This window comes from Cylas formicarius, unplaced genomic scaffold (assembly GCF_029955315.1).
Source record: "Cylas formicarius isolate icCylForm1 unplaced genomic scaffold, icCylForm1.1 PGA_scaffold_2__14_contigs__length_35257938, whole genome shotgun sequence".
Lineage (NCBI taxonomy): Eukaryota > Metazoa > Arthropoda > Insecta > Coleoptera > Brentidae > Cylas > Cylas formicarius.
Window position 1 is genome coordinate 15,433,500 of NW_026844319.1, and position 21,063 is coordinate 15,454,562.

Here is a 21,063-nt window from a genome sequence, read left to right on the forward strand (position 1 = left end):
AATTTGATAAAAAAATAAAAAATACTATTTAATAAAGGCAGCTTTACTGAAAATATTCTCAAAGGTGCGACATTATCTCGAGTTTTTACTTCTTTTACTGACATTATTGATTAGCAAATATAGATCGAAATGTGGTTGTCTTTAGCTATCTTTTTTTATTCTAAAAATGATATCGCATTTATTTTTTTTGAGAAAATATTTTTTTATTGATGTCGCAAAAATTTAAATCAATCTGCTTAGGTCAGCGTCAATAGCCTAAAAAGAGCAATTTTCAGCAACTCCAAGACATTTATTTCCGAAAATGTTCAAACATACTCACCACTTTCCCTTAAGAGATAGAGCAAACCTTTAACGAAAAAGAATCGAATGTATCCGCACTTTGCAACGGTGTCTATTTTAGCTACCTGTACTGACTTAAGAATGTGATTATGCCCCCTAGGGAAACTTTACAATTTCTTTTTGGGACAATGCCAAGTGTCCTTAATTGGGCACCCTGTACAATATGCACCCAATGTTTCTCTAATTAATCCCACATAATGCTACCTACCATCATGGGCATTGCCATAATTTTTATTTATTTTTTATTTTAAATTGCTTAAAATAATCGGTAGAGCGAGCAAATCCATATCGACACTTGAAGCCGTAAAGGAGTTCTAGACTTCATTGGATACGTCCATCTGTGCAATTTCCCATTTTTCCGAACAATTTGAAACGGCTCACGGTAGGCAAGCTTCAAAAGTTCAAAAAATAAAAAATAAATATTTTGCCATGAGCAATTTATTAATTAGGCAAGATCAATTACCCCTTGAAATTTTACAAAATATCAGTTTGCAATTGTCACATTCAGCGTTAGGGATTGATACAGACTATCATTTTTAGGTAAATTAATAGGTTAATTTTGTTGCAAGCATAGTGACATTTGGTAGTGCAATTTACTTAGGGAACGGTAAGTTTACTGGTTCCGATAATTATTTATTTATTTTCAAGTAAAAAAACTCATAGATTGGAAATCTAAACGGCATGCAAAGCATAGCCTCCGATCTGGTACCATCCGCTATTTTAAAATTTATTTTAGGTAATCTGAGTGGAGTCTCTTAGTTTCTAGAGACTCCATATTAAAGCGAATTAGGACAGCATAGTAATTAGTATGCCCTCTAAAAGGAGACCGTTCTTGACGTGGATACTCGACTAATGATGAAAAAAGGCACACAGTAAATTATTTTAAATACAGTTGACATAAATCTGCTCTAATTCTAGAAATGAAACTTAAGCACGTGCAGTAAATCATTCAAGTTTGACAAATGAAAAATGTCATCTATATGCGACTGAAGACTCTATCAATAATTTTATTAGTAAAAATGCCTTAAAATCATCCGCAAATCCTAGCATTTAAGCAAATACAGGGTGCGGCAAAATGATAGGTACTATTTGGGATGTTAATAAAAAGCAAACTACATAGACCAAACATTATGCCATTTAGGAACGTTATTTTTTAAAAATGATGTCTTTTAAATGACGGTCATTATTGTCGATGCACTCTTGTAGGTTCTCGCGGAAGCGCATCATTACCCGAGGGATCATTTCTTGGGGAATTGAGACAATTTCTCGCTGTCTTTAATTCTTCCAAAGTCCGCGGACGATGTGTGAAAACTCTCGCTTTCAGGTAACCCCAAAGAAAAAAGTCGCAAGGCGACAAATCAGGCAAACGTGGCGACCAGCCAAGATCACCCCGTAAAAACACCACTTTGTTTAGGAACATTTCTTGAAGAAGATTTAGTGAACGACGCGTTGTGTGCGATGTATCACCATCCTGCTGGAACCAAAGATGTTCTCTTTGATCGTTGTTCAACTCGTTCACTTTTGGACACAGGAAATTAAGCATCGTTCTCTGTTGACTGTTATCGTCATTCCATCTTCTTCGAAAAAGTAAGGACCCCACACGCCGAACTCCGAGATTGCACACCAGACGGTGACTTTTGGACTGTGAAGAGGTCATGAAATTCCTGTGGACTATTTGCTGACCAATTACGGAAATTTTGTTTATTTTCGGTACCCGAGAGGTGAAAGTCAGCTTCATGGCTAGACATGAATACAGCGCCTCTGGGAATGTTTTGAAGAATATCCCGTCATAAATTTGTACGGGTTTCAAAATCTCTTGCGCTTAATTCCTGCACTACCATCATTTTGTACGGATGCATTTGGAGTGAGTTGTGTAAAATTTTTCGAACACTTCTATCGGGAATTCCCAAAGCAGCTGCATACCTACGAGCTGAACGCCTTGGAGACTGTTGTATGGAAACTCTTACTGCATTCACTTTTTCCGGTGTTCTTACTGTCCTTGGTCGGCCAGTAGATTTTCGGTTAAGTACAGAACCTGTTTCCCTGAAGTGTAAACCCACCGACGAATTTTTATTCCATCCGGGACTGCGCCATGCCGACCGACATCAAACTGATTACGAAAGGCTCGCTGCGTCGCTATTACAAATTCCCCATTTCTAATAAACTCCTCGACAACGAAAGCACGATGTACTCCGCTCCAAGCCATGTCGATAACTGAAAACTGCATACTTTTGTCTGCCTTACGCTAGTGCGTACACAGTGTTACCGGTTTTAAAAATCGAACAACCACTATTTGAAATCCTGCCTACCTTTTTGCCGCACCCTGTATAACAAACTTATTTATATTAAAGATGAACAAATCGACCTACAGTTGATCGCTGCATTATACCAGATACGACTGATTGATTTTAATTTTTTGTTTACATTTAGTTAGGGAGCTCTGGGTCCACTTTACAATTTGCTCACCAAAACCGAAAGGCTTTGCTATTAGTGACTCTCTCGAACGCCTTTGACAAGCCTGCATAAATACTATCAACCGGAAGAATATTTGCAAAGGCATTCAACAGATTCTCCTGAAAAGTAAGGAGATTTTTTACTGTAGATCGCCCGGAAATAAACCGTCGTCATTCATAACTTGTCTACACTCCCAAGATAAAACAGATGCAAATAAGAAATCCAAGAGCTTAGGTATCCCTGAGTGTATACAGACCTGATATAAAGATTGATGTAGTATCATTCCAGAAATCTGGAAATGTTGCAGTATCTAACGAAAGATTGCACAGAAAATGTAGTGGTTTCGTAAGTGTAAATACATACTTTCAAATAAAATGAAATAAAGCCATGAGGCGTTTGATGCATCAATTCTGCCGCTGTGTTCCTGGTACTTGTCACCGATTGCCATTTAATAATATTTATTAGTGCAACAACTTCTAATCCGGGTGTTAGGACTTCGTGGTGTCCGACTGTATCAAAACTCCTTTGGCAAACAAGCCTGAACGAGAAATTTTCAAGGAATTTCCGTTTGTACGCCCGTACATGCCATTTCTGCATCATTGTTCGCCATTATTGAATTAAAACACTTATTATTGAACAATTTTGTATTGAAACTCAGCAATGTGCAGCCAATTAGATTTTTTTTAACTAATAATTCAAAAGAAGTAGACTACGGACGGACTGGGATCAGTATAATTTTTTTAGAAGCTTTAGTATGAATTAGGTTCACAGAGAAAAAAAAAAGTATTTTAATAGCTTGTGTGCAGAAAATAATCGTTGCAAACTATGGTCAGCTCTCAGAAATTTTAACATTTGTTGCCAGAGAAATATTACAAAACCAGCAATACTCTCTGATCCGATTACATATTTTCAGAATATTTCAAACTGTGACCAGCAGGTTAATTAATGACATCCTTTAGGATGGCCGAAGTGTCTGAGATAAATTAAATTTTAAATTCAATGATATCCAATGGAACCGGGGTCGGCGAAGTTTCACCACTAGTATTACAATATTGTAGTCCTTTCATAGATAAATATATAACGCATATTATAAACTGCTGCTTGGAAAAGAGTGTCTCTCCTGATCTATGGAAAATATCAATAAGACAACCACTGGGAAAAATAAGAAATCCGAACCATCTCAATGATCTAAGAAACAATCAGTATTCTATTTATTATTTATTCTATTTATGAAAACTTTGTATGCTCAAATGTATGATTATTTTATTTATTAATATTTTATATAATTCAGGAAGCATTTTGGTACTTCGGTTGCATTAACTAAAAGATGACCAGCATATTGGTACTCTTAGATTTTTCAAAGACATTTGACACCATTAATCACAGTTTGCTTATAAATAAGTTTAAGTTTAATAATTTCTCATCAGCATCTAGCAAACAGGTTTCAAAGAAATATTCTCTAGTAATACATATTTCGATCAGGTTGCTTTGCTCTCTGGAGTCCCAGGAGGCTCCTTTTTAGGGACATGCTCTTTTTGGTTTATACTGCTGAGATTTTGAGCTCCGTTAGGTGCAGTAGAGTACAAGCATTTGCCGATGACATGCATCTGTATTGTTGTTTTGACTATGTTGAGGCGTGTGGACTTTCCAATGGCCACAACCTCAAATGAAACCCTACGAAATCATGCGCCATATTTTTTTGAAGTAAAAAAAAAATTATGCCTTTAGTCGGTAGGCTTAATATTAAAGTTAATGACACTAAATTAAAATTTGTAACTGCTGCAAATAATCTGGGGGTTGTATTGGATACTCAGCTTCGGTTTAAGGAACATTTAAAATATATTTTCAAAAGCACCTACTGCTCACTAAAGATGCTTTATAATAACAGACAAAGAAACTTATGTGAGTCACTTGTCTTGTCAAACTTTAATTATGGTGATTTTGTCTATGGTTTTTGCTTCGATCATGAGAGCAGAACCTGAATTCAAAGAATTCAAAACTCAGGTCTCCGTTTTGTCTATAGGATCCGAAAATTTGATCATACTTCTCATCTTTATAACTATAAGAATTGGCGGAGAATGGATGCTCGTACATTTTAGTTGTTTTTTAGTTAAAACCATTAACGAACCGCTTGCTCCCACCTCTATTCATGAGCGATTAATATTTCGTTATAATGTACATAATTTGAATATTAGAAGTACTATTAACGTAACGTAACGTTATTACAATTCAATGCCCAAACACTGTTTAAGTCTCAATGTTAAAGCTCACATACACATATAAACAGATTATCTTAAAACTGTTTATGGATTTTTTAGAATTTTTTTATATAGGTACTGACCCTAAATAGCTTAAATTTTTATTGTTATGAATTGCTCGAATGCGTAATGTCTAAAGTTAAAATGTCTTGGTTAAACATGTCAACCTCCGATCCGTAGAGTAGCTTTTAAGCTAGACTGCCCCGGAGTTGTCATGATAAATTTATTGTAATATATTCTTGTTGATGATTTCAAAACGGTAAGTGTTATGACAAAATTGGAGAAATTGAGTTTTTGTAATAATAATATTTTATCATCATCATTAGTTTATCCATACTTTCCAAGCAAGCCTGACCCACTATGTGGAGGACCGAATCCAGCGTTTGCCATTTTGCATGGACCGTTATTAAAAAAAGTGCTATTGTGTGTTAGGATTGTGTAAATATCGCGCTTATTGTGCAGCCCACGCTTATGGTGTCCAGTGTGCCGCTCCTAACCGTCAGTGTTTTGCGTTCTAAACCCAGGTCTTTGCCAAATCCGTTTCGGACAACAATAACGGATTTATTCGGTGGCAATAAATATTAGGTAAATATCGTTTTGCTTAGTTTGATGTACTATTTACAAACGTTTTATGTTCGTTAGAGCTTTGGATAATGCTGATCGAGTCTTTTGTTGCGTCAGCATCACCTGGAAAAATACTACCTGCGTACTGAGTAGGCAAAGGACTCCTTCAGTATTGGTCTAAGTTCAATTAAAAACTCTAAGTATGTATTTTTTGTAGCAACCAAACCAATCGTTCCAGGCTGAACCTCATTTCAACAGCCAAGAACAAGACCTGGGTGCAATTATTCAAGCATTGGGTCTCAATCCGCAGGGTTTGATAGAAAACAGGTCGGCAACTTGTCTGCCTTCGTCGCCTCTTCGGAACTCATATCCTTTACATTTTACGTATCCGTCACATCCATCAGAGGCGTCGTTGGAGAGCCAACTGCTTCAGAGACTGCTGCAGCCAGCGTATCCCCTGAATCTCCACTCGAGCTTGCCGTATTTGACCCAAAGTCTTGTCAGCCAGGCGCTGATGAATAACAATTACTCACCGACTCAGAATAATTTTCCTTCCACACCCTATGCGACTTTACCCAGGCAATCCGCCAATGTCGAGCAGAGCAGACTCTTATCCCGGCACAGCGAGCCTAGACAAATTCCGTCTGTACAGTACCAACAAGGTCATTTCTATCAAAGTCCGCAGCAGGACTCAGTTTCAAGTCAGGTTCCCTCACAACTTTCTATTCCCGCTATAAGGCGAAACGCATCAAGTCAAGAGCTTTATCAGAAGCCTGTGTACAACTCCAGTCCTCAGAAATTGCAGATACAGCGGCAACACAGAGACAGTAGTCCGCAATCCAACGACAAGGAAACTCAATTCATCAAGCCCTTATCACAAATGGGTACGATGACGACCACCGATGGGGAAGGCAAAGTTAAGGTGATAGTACCTGTTCCGTCCACTTCGATAGACGAAGCTGACGACGTTTTGTCCAACTTGAGGATCAAGGACGAAACGAGGCTTCTGAACGGGCCCGGTATCACTAGATCGTCAAGCGAGCGGATTCCCAACAGAAGCGAGCTGATGTCGCAAGTAACCAGATCTGCTTGGGCGAGACACACTACTAAGTAATTAAATATTATACGAGGAATAACTGTCGATTGTAAACACGGTCGATGCAAATTAGATTCTGGTTGAAGGTTGGAAAGGTTTTAACCGTTGAAAAAGCACACCAGAGTGTTGGTTATATTGAAAGTACGCATTCATGTGCAGGGTGGGCAAAATTACTAAAGGTAAACTTCCTTTTCCAAAGGGTATACTTTTCCTAAAGCTGTAATAATCGCCTAGGACTGTTTCAGAGTAATACATTTTTTTCGAAAGTTTTGTTTTCTTAGTAGACTTTGGACGGAGCGACAATATAGGAAACCAATGCATAATGATACTGGTAATTGCCAAATTATGATTTTGGTTCTAAAAGCGCTAGGTGTCAGTTTAACTTTTCAAATAATTTTCAGACAGTCAACAGGATACGAGTACTTAGTTACATATTCCTAGGAACCTGTGTGGCATATATGTGTTTTTTTTTGTTTCTTCTAAAGTTAATTCTTGCTAGTATACGTCTTTAAGTTTCGTGTTGACATCGCAGGATTTTTTTTCCGCTGCACTATATCTTAACTTCTTCTATTTTTATTTTTATGGGAGATGCTTTAATATTTCGAAGATTTTGATTCTAGTGGAAGTGGTAGAATTTTTTTCGTTTTTCAACCAGAAGTCTTTTGAATTGTTTTTGGGATTGTATAGTTGTTAGCAGTACTATGCTGCGATCATTCCTTCCGTTTCTGATTAATCTCCAACTTTCGGAACTTCTGGTATCTCACAAGTATGAGTTTAGTTGTTTTGCCATGTTTCGTTATTCTTGCTTGTGCTTATTTTTTCGCCAATCTTTTTGGAGCTTGGAGCTGTTAGAGCTTTTAGAATTGTTGGGCCTTATGTCCCTTATCTGTTGGCAGATGGGTGGTATTTTATTTCCCACTTACCCACCGTCAACTGAGGACGCACCTTCTATGGATTACAGACTCCCTCAAGAGACTTACTAAGAAGTAAAAAGCCTGTATTTTAGATAAAACTGGTGCAAAGTATCAGGCATCCTATATTTTTGGAAAAATAATTCTTTTCAATGAATTAACAATACCCAGGATGTCCCATATAAACAAAAAAAAATTCGATTAATATATTTAATGGACTGTTCGGTTTAAAGAAATTTTGTTTGAGTCATTAAAATCGACAAGATTTGAATAGATTTTCATGAAGTTACAAAATTTTACGTAATAAAAAAGTTAGAGCCTAAAAACACCTTATAATTCTGAAACGGTACTAGTTTACCATTGTTTTACAATGTATTTTTTTATGACAAACACTGAAATTAGTTTTTTATTAGGGATAGGGCGTTTAAAGCGTGGTAGAAGTAATATGACCGACTATCCATCAAACGTTTTGTATCCAAAAGCGTTTTTCATCATCTTTTGACATAAATGGAAATTGTCATAACGAAAGTGGTTCTTATCTTTGAAATTCTGTTTATGTCAAATAAAAAATTGCAGTTCGTTCTGACTTATCGTAGTGAAACTAATATTTTAAATGAGCCCCATGTTGCCAAATTTCGTATTTTGTAAATTTATTCAATTTTGTAAAATATAGCTGAATTGATCTTTAAAAGCGAATTTCAGAATCATTAACCATCATATTGATTGAACATTTGCTTTATTTTACTGCCTCGGACCGAAAAGAGAAACCCAGTATTTTATGCTTTTAGCCTTTTTTGATTATTCTTATAAAATATAAATATATATAATATATAAATTCTTATTATTTTTATAACCTGGGAAAAAATCTAAATTTGATGATGATGATGATTTTCTTTTAATGCTCAATTTAATTATATAGTAATATACAAGGCGTGGGGGGAATTTAAAAAATTAGTGTATATTTACAAAACCGTGCTTGGTATTGCAAATATTGTCGCTAGGACAGTAGTCGTTTGTGCCAAAGAAATAAAAAAAAACGACTATGGACACAAAACGTCCCTTCACAGATTACCACTGTCTTATGTATATCGTGGAACTCGTCTTGGAACGTACTCTCCATTATATTAGGTATTCTATTTAAAGTAATGAGTTTTCTAAAAAACTAGATAAGCTGTACTCATGAGAGTCATATACTTACAAGGTCAAATCAAAACAATAAACTTTTGTATTAATTTTTCTTTGTAGATCTTGTAGATCTTGTAGTTTGCAGATCTTGTAGTTTGGATAAGTGGACCACGCAGTTACATACCTATAATTTGCTACTAAAAGTTGTCTGGTCTTTTTTATCTAACAGCCAAGATTTTTATATCACCCACGTGAACTTGTAAAATTAAAATATTTTTGTACATATAGTTTATATTATAGACGAATATTTTAAGTATAGTTTATTTTCTGTAGAAAATGATATTTATTTCTCGTAAGGTTTACTTCATTAATCTCATAACATGTAAATAAATTGTCGCAATGAGACTCGAATAAAAGCCAGTATTTATGTATATAGGATCGCTGTAGTCATTGTTATTTTTTCTCCGAAATATTATGGTTAACATGTAATATAAACTTGTTATGGATATTTTATCGTTTTGCATGTTTCCCTTGTCATCGATATTTCAGATTTGGATACGACACATAAGATGTATCCTGTTTTTTAAAAGTTTTGTTTAAAGGAGGGTTGCGCCTTTTCTACCCGATGGAAGGTACCACAGTATCATAGCTTGGATTTTTAGATACGGGATGATTTTCAAAATTTTTGCATTTTTAGACAGCCCTTGTAATTTGGTTATGTGTTGACATACGGAATAGGCAAAAACGGGTCTGGATATGGTTTTTTACGTACTCACATTAGGCTAGATAGGTTTGATAAATAATCGTTTATTGGTTCCAAATTACGACAATAAAAAAAAAGAAAAAAAAAAGCAACCTAAAAGAACAATACAAGAAAGTCCCAACAAAATATAAAAAATACAGAGCATCTCCAAACCTTCATTCCTATAATTAAGTTAGAAGTTGAGATAAAAATACATATACATCTGCAAATTTTAAATTTGATTTATGGTTCTCGCTAAAGAATTCGTACAATGAATAAGTGGCCTTTTGCACGCTACAAATAATTTCTGAAAAACTATTATAGATTGTAATTATAGACTAGTTAACATTTTTCTAGGTATGGTATAAGTTACATAAGTTACATCTCTCTTGATTTATAGCTAGTTACATAATCATGTAATCATAAAACATAAAGGAATCCAGTTTATACAGGTTTAGAACTATCGCTATAACTCATTCCAAAGATACTCCGTATACAGAAGCAAGATGCTTCCAAAATCGGAAGAGTCGCCCCAAAACAGAAGCCATATCTTAGTTTAGATTGAACGAAACCCATCAGTACAGAACTGCTGATTCCTCATTGTATAGCAGTATTTGGCTAAGCTTACTACCAAACTCTCGATCGCAATCTATTTTAAGTCCAAGAAAGAAAATATACTGTGTTGTATTAATTTCTAGCCCATGACTGGAGAAGTACGGATCGAGAGCATCTCAAGAATGTATTACATTTGCCTGTATTTTATCAGCGTCTTCTCCACTAAAAATGAAAGTTTTATCATCTGCGTAAAATACAGTATATAGACTATTTATAGTACAGCATTCATTTGGTTACGTAATACAACAGAGGGCCCAAAATAGAATACCCTTTTACGATATTAATCTTATCAGAAACAATATGTCTGAAATAAGAATCTGTCCTAAATATTATTGAGTATGATTCGGTAAATATGAGCCAATCAAATGTAAGGTATTTCCTCGCACACCCACCTTTCTAATTTTAATAAAAGTATCCTATCAGTTATAATGTTGAAACTTTTGATAAATGTAAACAAATGCCAAGCATTAAGTTTTTGTCATTAAGTAACTGTAGTATACGCACCAGGTCCTTTCTAATCCGATTCCAATTATTTTCAACTAACGAACCCGCTTCCAAATAATTGGCGATAATTTATCGTTTTTTCAAAATTTCAAAAAGGGAAATTGGTCCATAATTTTTTTCTTCAACCTGATTACATTTCTTACATACTGCTTTTATTTTGAAAGTGCTGGGTGATATATGTCCCTTCTAGATAACAGGGGTACATTTTCTAACAAAGGACGTAATTGTTTTACTACAAAACGAAAATGGGACCCACTATTTAATCTTATTGATGCGGATTACCTTTAGTCGATACATTTCTGTATGCAGTATTGAATTGCATGCCTTTGGAAACTAGCTTCTTCCGAAAAGAGAGTATTTAAACCATACACGCCCGTACATAAAATGAATATCTGCCATTTCCGCATTAGTGTAATTTATCCATTGAATTAAAACTATAATAATTGAACATTTTCATGATTATATGATATATTGTTGATTAAATTAGTCGCATTTTGTATAGCTATAATAACAATGACAGCAGCCCACTAGATTTTTTTATCTCGTTAGATTTTATAGTTTTATTTCTAATCGGAAAGTGCTATTACAAAAGTTTCTAAATAAATCATAAAATAAAGATATATTTTTCAAATCATTGTATAATAATAATAATAAACTGTCTTTATTGAAAATCACAATATTTCAATATAAGTAATAATTCAAGAGTGGCGACATTCGCAAATTGCGCTCTTCAAGAACAACTCCAAGAACAACAGCATCAACACCATAATTGTCAACAAAATCTATAGCGGTATATACATCGTAAATACAAGAAATAGACGCATAAACTCATACGCTTTTGCTAGATACTGGCGGGCCTAATAAACAACATTAACGCTTTTTTGAAGGACTTTATTGTGGGGAGGGACGTTATAGCGTAAGGTATTTCATAAAATATTCTTTCTAACTGCGTTATATCTAAAAGATCTCTGGAAAGTGTGTCTAGGAACACAATATCTCAAAAAAAAAAACAATCTTTAATAAAACAATAATAAGAAACGCCTTTATTTTTTTATTTGGAAAGGATAAATATAATGAAAAAAATGCAGGGAACAAAATTTTCTAAATAAAACATAAAATATAACAAAAAAAAGAGGAGTAATCTAGTTCAATCCTCTCCACTCATTAAAACAATATATATGCAGAAAGTGTAAGATACTGTACTGCACAATTTTCCTCAATGGACTCTCACACTAATACTTCCATAATATTTTATTGTTTCTATCTATTTTATTTTTCCACCATATTTGTAGGGCGTTATGAATGAACTGTGATTTTTTATGTCTTGTATTGTTTGGTGATTAATTAATAATCTAATACTGAAATTTTTGTTATAATTAGATGGTCATAAACAAATTTCATCATATTTTTTATGTATTTTAAATAATATAATATAATAAATAATAAAATAACGATGTAACTCAGCCATAACGATATATTTTGTCATAAAACCATTTTGTTAAGGTAAAAATACGGTTTAGACATCAGAGCAAACTAAGGAAGATTTGATGTTTATTCCCAATCTAAAAGTATTATAATATAATATACCAATTTTGAACCGTTTGGAAGATAAAAGTGAAAAATCAGTATAATGCAATTCAGGCGAATAACCTTAATTGGCATCAGTTAAATAAAACCACAAACCAAAAGACTACAAAAGTAAATCTAAGTCTAACTCTGCATATATTAAGTAATTTATTCTTTATTCTTTGTAGTAGCAAGAAACCAGTTCCGGCTCTGATAACGAAAATGTGATTGTGTTAAGACCTCCAATTTTTGAGTGAGAGTTCCCGAGAGAGTTTAACGAAAGATTTGTAATGAAATTCGAAAATTTATCCAGTTCACATTTGGAACACCCATTCCAAAGAATCCCAAGTTGCTCTTCACTGGTTTGGTGCATCTTATCATGTTATTATTTATATGTATGGTGTATCAAAAGCAACCCAGGGTAAAAACAGTAATTAACTCAATTAATAATCAATTATTAAACAACTTAGCTTGGTGGCCTATTGATGCAGCAGGTGAAGAAGCAGGAGTTGTAGGCTCCAGATTTATCATTATTTTAGGTAAATGGCATCTGGCCTAGATCAGTGCTTGACGCAATTGCATTACGAACTTCTGGCCTTTGTAGAAGATTGGAAGACGGTTGGCGACCGAACCCTGATGGGGGTTCTTTTAGGAGACTTGATTTATCTTCTAAAGCATTGGCGCATTCCTCGATAATGAGAGATGAAAATAATTTAGCACAGCGACTTTTAAGGGCCCACAAGTCAACTCGACGTGTAATGGACTGCTGAATTGGTGTTTTCAAGCAAAAATTTCCATGTTTAAGAGCCGGTTGTACAAGTGTGATTTAAGCTGGCTTCACTACTATTCTAAGTTTACGTCTAAACTAACCGTTGTTTAACCAGATGAATCATGTTCAACTCTCGACCAAATAGAGAAGAAAATTTGTTGTTTAATGTATAATAAAAAAATTATCAAAGTTATGACTATTTCTGAACAATTAACAGACGACTAAGACTTTTTAGAGTTATTTGACATTGTGATGAATCGTAGATTACCAAACACCTATAAGGAAAGGCGAAATATATTTTTAACATGGAATGATCACCAAGTTATAGAACGCTGATTGAAGAGTTTTTAATTTTTGAAAGTAAGCATTTCGGTAATAGTGTTTTAGTTGGTGACAGCGGATCCACCAACCCCAGCTGAAAATTTATTTATCAAAACACAGTTTCCCCTACTTTCTCTTGGAGTAAGACTTAACATAAGGTGGAGGATACAACGGCTTTAGTTGAAATGAAGTAGTTGAAGCAGCAGTTAACTGTGTTAAAAATTTTAAAGAAGTTATTCTACCTGGCCAACAAGAAGTGTCAAATCATTTTTCGGTAGCTTACTTTATCAACTTTAGATGTTGTAACATTTATGATAAATTTTTGCTTTTCTATTTATTGTCGCTTTATTTTTCGTTTTTTCAAAAGATGAAAATAAAATTTACAAAAATAATTGATTTTTGAATGAATTATTTACATACAAAAGATTATTAAGACATTCTCTGCATTATTTTTCTTTTTCTCGAGCACTTGCGCAAATATCAAAAAGTGTTGCCAGCCGGTTTGAACCGAGCAGTCAACCGAACCACACTGTTATTTAACTTAATACAGTTCACAGGTGAACTGCAGTTGTTTTACAACCTTCTTGTAATTTTATTAAAGTGCTTCGAGATCTTGGTCTAGATGAAAATGATGTCTACATAGAAATATCGACGAAGATTATTAAGTTGGTGCAGAATTTTTTTATCATATCATCATTTTACGAGTTTCCAAACTGATAATTGCAAGCTTCTAAATACTTTTGTAACAGGTCCGCGGTTTGAACCAGTACCAGGAACACCACTGGAGGTTCTGAAATTTTGCCAAACCCTTGAATATTTTTTTAAAAAATTCTGCGATAATTATCTCTTCTTATTTTCCTAAAATTTCAATACACGCAAATCCAAGCAGACGGCATTATTTATCCATGGACGATTTTTTGTGTTCCAGCTTAGCTCTGCTGCCAAAGTCGAAAGATGGTTCGAGCTGTTCGAACCCATGTCAATATCCCGTCCGGAAAGCGGGTTCGTTTCCTGTCAGGATGCGGATCCTTCCGAGTTCGACGACGAGCGCGAAATCCTCGAAGGCACGAGAAATTTGCTGTCCAAGCTGAGCGCTCGCAAACAAAGAAAACTGTTCGGGTTGAAGCTAGGCAAAGTGACAACCTTCTGACGAATATCCTAACCCCCCTAGAGTTATATAGCGGATTTTATTTTTAAGTAGCGTCAATGACTTCAATTAAAAACTGAGGTTCGCTCTCACTACCCGGTCATTTTGATGGGTTATCACTCCACAACTAAGATGTTTATGGAAAACGAAATTCGGTCAATTATATATGCAACAATGGAGTAAAATAGACTGCAAACGACTGGTCCCATTTATTATTTGAAAACTTCAGAGGAACGATCAGAGAAACCAGTTTAACGAATTTTACAAAATAAGCATATATTTTCGTACAAATAGAATGTAGAATGCAATTTTCCCAAGTGATGATTCAAATCAATAAAAAAAGTTACTAGATGGATGGAATAGAAAACTACTTATAAAAACATTTATTATTTTACATCAAGAGATATACCAAGAAGTTGAACCAAATTGTAAATCTTTCATATAATGTAAAAACTCACAGGAAACTTTTGTTGGTTTGATGCCTCTCTTTTTTTTAATGAAATGGGAATCCGTCCATTGAATGAGCTTGGAGGGTTTTTTGGAAATTGATGTCCCCTGCCGGTTCAAATTCAACATTTAGCTACAAAGCCTGTTAATTTAATTTTAACGCAAATATTGCTAATATCTTCTACTATGTCGCTGGCACCATCTCTTATTTGTCAAATGTTTTGCTTGCTATATTTAGTAAGCATACTATGCGCTGACAACAACCCGTAGGATGGTTGTACCGCACAAGTAAGAGAATTTGGAATCAAGAACTGTGACAAAAAAGGTTTTCGAGTATTTGAAGCGAATTATGATTTAATAATTAATTAAAATTTTCAGATACAGCTTATAGCAAATAAACTTGTAGTCACGTCATATGTCATGTAAACCATTATAAACATTGTTTCAAAACTTGATTTTATAGATATTTATTAACAACTCCATTTTATTTGCTCATTGCTAATGTTAATTAAAAAAAAACAATTATGACCAGTTTCTCTATATATTAATTTCTGAGTTCTATAATATTTCTATTCTGAGTCGCTGAAAAAATCGCCAGAATCACCAGTCTTCGTCAACATGAACAATAGTGGAAAAAACTCCTAGTTGTCCATTACCCCTGTTATACATACCACTCGGCAATTATTTTTTCTGATTCTTTTCACATTTCTGGCGTAAGTGTCTTTTGAGTATTAGATGTCTTCGTTAATAACATGCTGTGGTATTATCGATACGAATTTTCTAGGAGCGGTTAATTTTTTTTTTTAAATCCAATTCTCACCCAAGAACACAAATGGGTACAAAGTTTCCTGTTTTGTTGATGATACGCATTAAGTATCAATATCAGGAAGTTTCAGGAGTCTTTGCCTTCAGTCTTCTCAACGATATGCTATCAAATAAATGTTTGTTTGTGTTTTAATATATAAGATAATGTTGGCCTACAAGAAGAAGGCAGGATTATAGATATATACGTCTCGTAGTGTTACGTAGATCACACTCTTAGAAGGCGATTTCGTAACTCAGTTATTGTTGACTGCCTTTGCAATAGCACAAACAGTAGACAGTCATAACTTTAAAGCTTCTGCTTTTGCGCTGACTATAATAGGAACTAAAGTTTAAATTGAAAATTCCTATTTATAAACACGACATCCGTGACTTGTAAACTCACCTCCCTAACAAGGGACATAAAGAGCCATTATTATCGCGTTTCTCTTTGAAGTATTGTAATGTACATTTAGTATTACAAGCGATTTTCGCTACAGAATTGTGGCCATACCTACTTTAATGCGCAGAACTTTTTTGCCACTATCTATCGATCTAAAATCATTTCAGCGACTTCTAAGAATAAGTAGCATTAGTTTTGTATAATATTTTTTGACACCTATCTTTGGTGGCTATCGTGAAATTAACTTATAATATTTTGTGTTCGAAAAATGTTTGTTCCGCCAGGTTCGTGTCAGCAAAATGTCGACTTACTTGAGCATACATGCAGTGAATTATTTACGAATACTTATAAAAATATTACAATTGTTTTATTTATAAATTTAGCTTTAGGAATAATAACCAACAAAGTCTAAAACTTAAAACTTTTCTTTACTAGGATAAGTCAGCATGAACTTCAGTTTCTTGTTTGGCATATAGAGAATTTGAAAAATATATTAAACATTCACGCAATGACAGTTCCAACTTGTGCTTATTTTCAATTAATTTAGGCGGTGTTGCCTAGCGTTTCAAATTCAAACTGACTCAAACAACAGATCGGATAGTCGATCATCTTATTACTAAAATAACAAGGGTAATGCTACTTCTTCGAAGATGCGGCAACAGCGCGTTGCTTAAAACATTTTGAACCGCTAGAGCACCGCTTATATTAACGGTCAAATTTTCGACTACCATCCACCGTTATTCACAATTTTTTCCTAGGCAAAATTCTGTTTTGCCTTATTTCTGATACGTTGAAAATGGTCGGCGTAAAAAAAGCTTTTATATGCTCAACTAAAAAGAGCTTGTCGATAAACTCATAAGCTACTTTTCTGTGAAATGCGTATGGTGCTAAAAGCTTTTGACGTTCTCTTTGCCATGCGATCCTCGAAGCCCTTTGCAGCTTTTTATGACAGCCATAGTAAATTTGCGACCATTTTTAAGCGAATGCAAAAATGGAACAGCAGAATATTCGTTTATCAGCAATATTGGTTGTTCAAAAACATGTTTTAAATTATTTGAATATACCGGGTGTTCCAGAAAGGTCAACGACGTATTGGGGAAACGAACTCTTTTAGGAACGAATGAATGAATTAGAAATGATGAAAGAAATGATTTGAGTAAATCGCGCCAAAAAAGGTATTTGAAATTATTATGGACATTCTGGAATGGCCAATAATTTACAAGATTAGCCATAGTTAAAGTTAGTAAGATCTTAAAGCTTAATTAAAAATTAAAATCTTTTTTGTTAAATGCCGTTCGCACTATTTCTACAGGGTATATGGGTGGAGTGACGCTCTACCTTGCAGCCAAATGGTGTGGGTGGAATTTAACACTCAAAATATGTTCAATTTTTGGAAGAAATTCTAAATTTATATATATCAAATTAAACGCTAATTTATTATTTAGAATGCCAAATAATATTTAAAGTCAAAATAAGATGTCCCTTTTTTACTTTCTAATATGGCTCTGCTGACATTACTACGTTCTGACCCTTATATCTTCATTTTATACCATGTCCATTAAAGTCAGTTTATAACACCTTCTCCAATATCCCCATTTCTATTCCAAGCAGTCGTTTCTTCATTTGTTTCATCGTCTTTGACTTTCTACTATTTATTTTTATTTTGATTTTGGTGGTTTCTCTTATTGATTTGCTCCACAAAGCTAAATGTAGTTGCCTAGCTGCAACTCGCCCATTCGGCTGTTGATTCCTTGGATGCTTAAGCCATCACTAATAATTACAAAGATAGACAAGATATTATGTCTGTCCCTTACTGCACGTTTTCCCAACTGTAATTTCTTAGCACAATTCCAGCTATGACACATTCTAAATGTGTAGTTCATATCCATCCTGCATCGTCAGCAAGATTTACTTGGTCGTCCGCAAAATGCAGTCTAAAGACTTTATCTCCGTCTATTTCTGTACTAAGGCACATTTCTCTCCTAAATGTGAAGGTATATTTTGAAGAGAGTCGGAGCCATCGCGCACCTTTTGTAATTAGTAAAGCTGTTGCTATCGTTAATACTGTCTGATATGTGACACAATTTTCTCTTAGTACAGACCATAGCTTGCTAAAGGCAATGCTAAAGCTTTTATTAAATCTGTGAATGCAAGGTGAGTTTCGAAATTTCTAGCCAAAAATTATCTTCTTATAAATGTCTATTTCATTTTCGATTCTGTTTTAAATAACTTTTGAGATATTCTTAAAAGATAATTAGTTACGCTTATTACTCGGTAGTTTCATGGTATCCTTATGTCATCTTTTTTACGTAAATGTATATGTTAATCCTTAAAAACGGAGTGGAAATATAGCCAAGCAATTCCATTAGATTTCCAGTACCGTACTTAATATCCTATAGGCATCTACCCTTTACCACCATCAATTATCAGGAAGTAAGTTATTTGATGCTTGTCGAAGTTTCTTGGTTGCCTATCCTTTGAAATAGTTTAATTTTGTTAAATGTTTTTTACATTAAAAATGTCTTATTTTAATCGGACCAATTTATCGTAATCCAACGTAATCAACATATTAGGAGCGACAAAAATACTGATTACTTCAACATAGATTTTACTACCTAAATAATTCAATAATTAATAAAATTAGTTAGCCGCCAACTTTGTTTTGGTTAATTGACTAAATCTATTTTTTTTATGAAAAAATTAGTGACAATTATAAATTAATTGAAAACGGGCAATAAAATGAAAACCTAGTGTGAGCCTAATGGGTTATTTTGGAAGCTTTTGTAAAAAAAGTAATAAAGACAAACAAAATTTTTTTTTAATTTTTGGGTTAAAAGATTTTAGGTTAGGAAAACGTCGCATGTTTGCATTTATTCTTTTTTCCTAGTTCTTTTTTTGATTACGGCGGAAAATGCCACCTGATAGCAAAGTAAGTAATGTCAGACACACCACTCATAATTGATATTCTAGGAAAAGCCCTTTTTAACGACTTCAAGTTTTTTAAAATGCGATAAGCCTTTTTCGAAAATGTTTCAACATCCTCCATCATTTCCTTTGAGATAGAAATAGAGCAAACAGCATTAAACAATAATATTTGAATTTGTCTCATCTATAGCACTCACTGTGGTTAATATAAAAAACTTTTTTAGGAACCGGGTTTTCAAAATCAAGAGACCAATTACCCGCCCTGGTGGCCATTAATAATTATAAGTTTTAATGAATATTTTCTAATTATTTTGAGAGCTAGTGTGACCCATGAAAAATGACCGCGTGTTAATGTATTTTGTGCAACGATTGGAAGTTTCAACGATTAAAATTGTTTCAGTTTTGAAAAGTTGTTCATTTTGTCCCAGTGTTGGTCTTGATTTTTTTTTTAATTATTTTATTCAAGGCTGATTAAACATATGGTTGACATTCCGATTGTTGCGGACTAGTTGTAAGTTCTTTCCAAAAGTTTCTGACTGATTAAATTAGTTAATTAAATTGTGTATTCGAATTTCCTTAACGTAGCAATAAATTTCTAGTATTTCCATACAATGGTTGTGTTTTTGTACGCCATATGCAGCCCCGACCCTTACCCATGTTAGATGTACCTAAATCATTTACTAAAACATATTAAAAATTCGCTAAACTTTTACAAAAAGGCTTGCTATGAGTCACCACAAAAAATGTAGACAAACTAGCCTCTGCTATAACTTCTTTTTAACATTTTGTTCTGTAGTGGTCCTTTAAATAAAAAGCGCATCTAGCTGGAAGAATATAATTCAGGCTTTTTTTAAATATTTTTAAAATATTTTTATTATCTGATTTTCACTATGGCATATGCAAATGTAGCCCAAAAAATGTCACCCGGTTCATTTACAGCTTTAAAAACACAGCGATTTTAATCTTTGAAAGCCGTTTGCTTATTCGTATATCTTTAGGGGCCCTTTATCCAAAAAACGCCATATTTTTGCTCTAACACGTCATGATTATTATAGCGTTCTATATCTTAAAAATGTTATTTTATTAATATAAATACCTATGACATGAATACGTTTATTCCATGTTAGGCATCATTTTTAAATAAATTGATTTTTATGAAATCAAATATGATGTGGCAACAAGAAAAAATATTAGATTTCTCTGGAGTTGGCGCTAGAGCGTCAATACAGCGTTCTAACCTGCTTATGCGCAGTTTGGTTGTATTGGTCGTGGTGCTACCGTGTTCGAGGCTGTTGTCTTCGTTGTTGCGTATTTCTATGTGTTCTAGAACATATAAATATGGAAAGAAGACATTTTGTGACAAATCCAAATGAATTTTGTTATATCTGTGGTAGTTATGTCGTAGTAAAGCAAAGGCAAACTATAACTTTTCTGAAAAATGTATACCACGCTTATTTTGGTGTAAAAATTGACGATCAAGATAAGTCCTGGGCTCCTCATAATGTTTGTTCCGTTTGCGTTGAAGCATTAAGAAACATTTCAAAAAGGTAAGCTTTGGTGTTCCTATAGTATGGCGATAGGCGAGGAATCGATGATTATTCTTTTGTTCGCGTAATGTTCCAGGATTCAACAGAAAAAATAAGAAACAAATTGTGTATCCCAAACTTGACTCTGCTATTCTACCAGTTCCTCATGGACCAGATGTACCGATACCTACCGCCCCGAAAAAACTAGAACACGTCATATCGGAATTAGAGGAATCTAATTCCGACCCAGATGACTGAGATTTCGTACCAGCTTTCAGAGAGCCCGAAGTGTTTTACCAAAGCGAATTAAATGATTCCACAGATTTGCTCCTTCCAATTGTTAGCGTCCAGACTTTGTGACACGCTTTTCCAGGAGGCGCGAAAAAGAGATATATTAATATTTTACTCAGGAAGGACCGCTAGTGTATTGCAACAATATCACTGACTTAGTTCCATGATTAGTAAGAATGGCACCTGTTTATTGACTCAAGTAAGCTTAGTTTAAATGTGTTTTATTGCACAATGGTAACGAATTGTTCAAAATATGTTT

The 21,063-nt window shown here is 34.1% G+C and overlaps 1 protein-coding gene across 5 annotated transcripts in view; it reads left to right on the forward strand.

The window, feature by feature from the left end:
• The window catches only part of LOC132697830 (carboxyl-terminal PDZ ligand of neuronal nitric oxide synthase protein), a 145,844-nt gene extending 126,256 nt beyond the window's left edge, over window positions 1–19,588 (forward strand). For 3 of the 5 annotated variants that reach the window (XM_060663506.1, XM_060663504.1, XM_060663503.1), the window contains one exon: window positions 5,833–9,209. In XM_060663506.1, coding sequence (XP_060519489.1) covers window positions 5,833–6,729 — 897 coding nt within the window. In that variant the 3' untranslated portion in view covers window positions 6,730–9,209. Of the gene's footprint in view, window positions 1–5,832; window positions 9,210–14,192 lie in introns of those variants that run through there. The other 2 variants (XM_060663507.1, XM_060663505.1) reach the window with 2 other exon arrangements.
• Window positions 19,589–21,063: the final 1,475 nt, after the last annotated feature.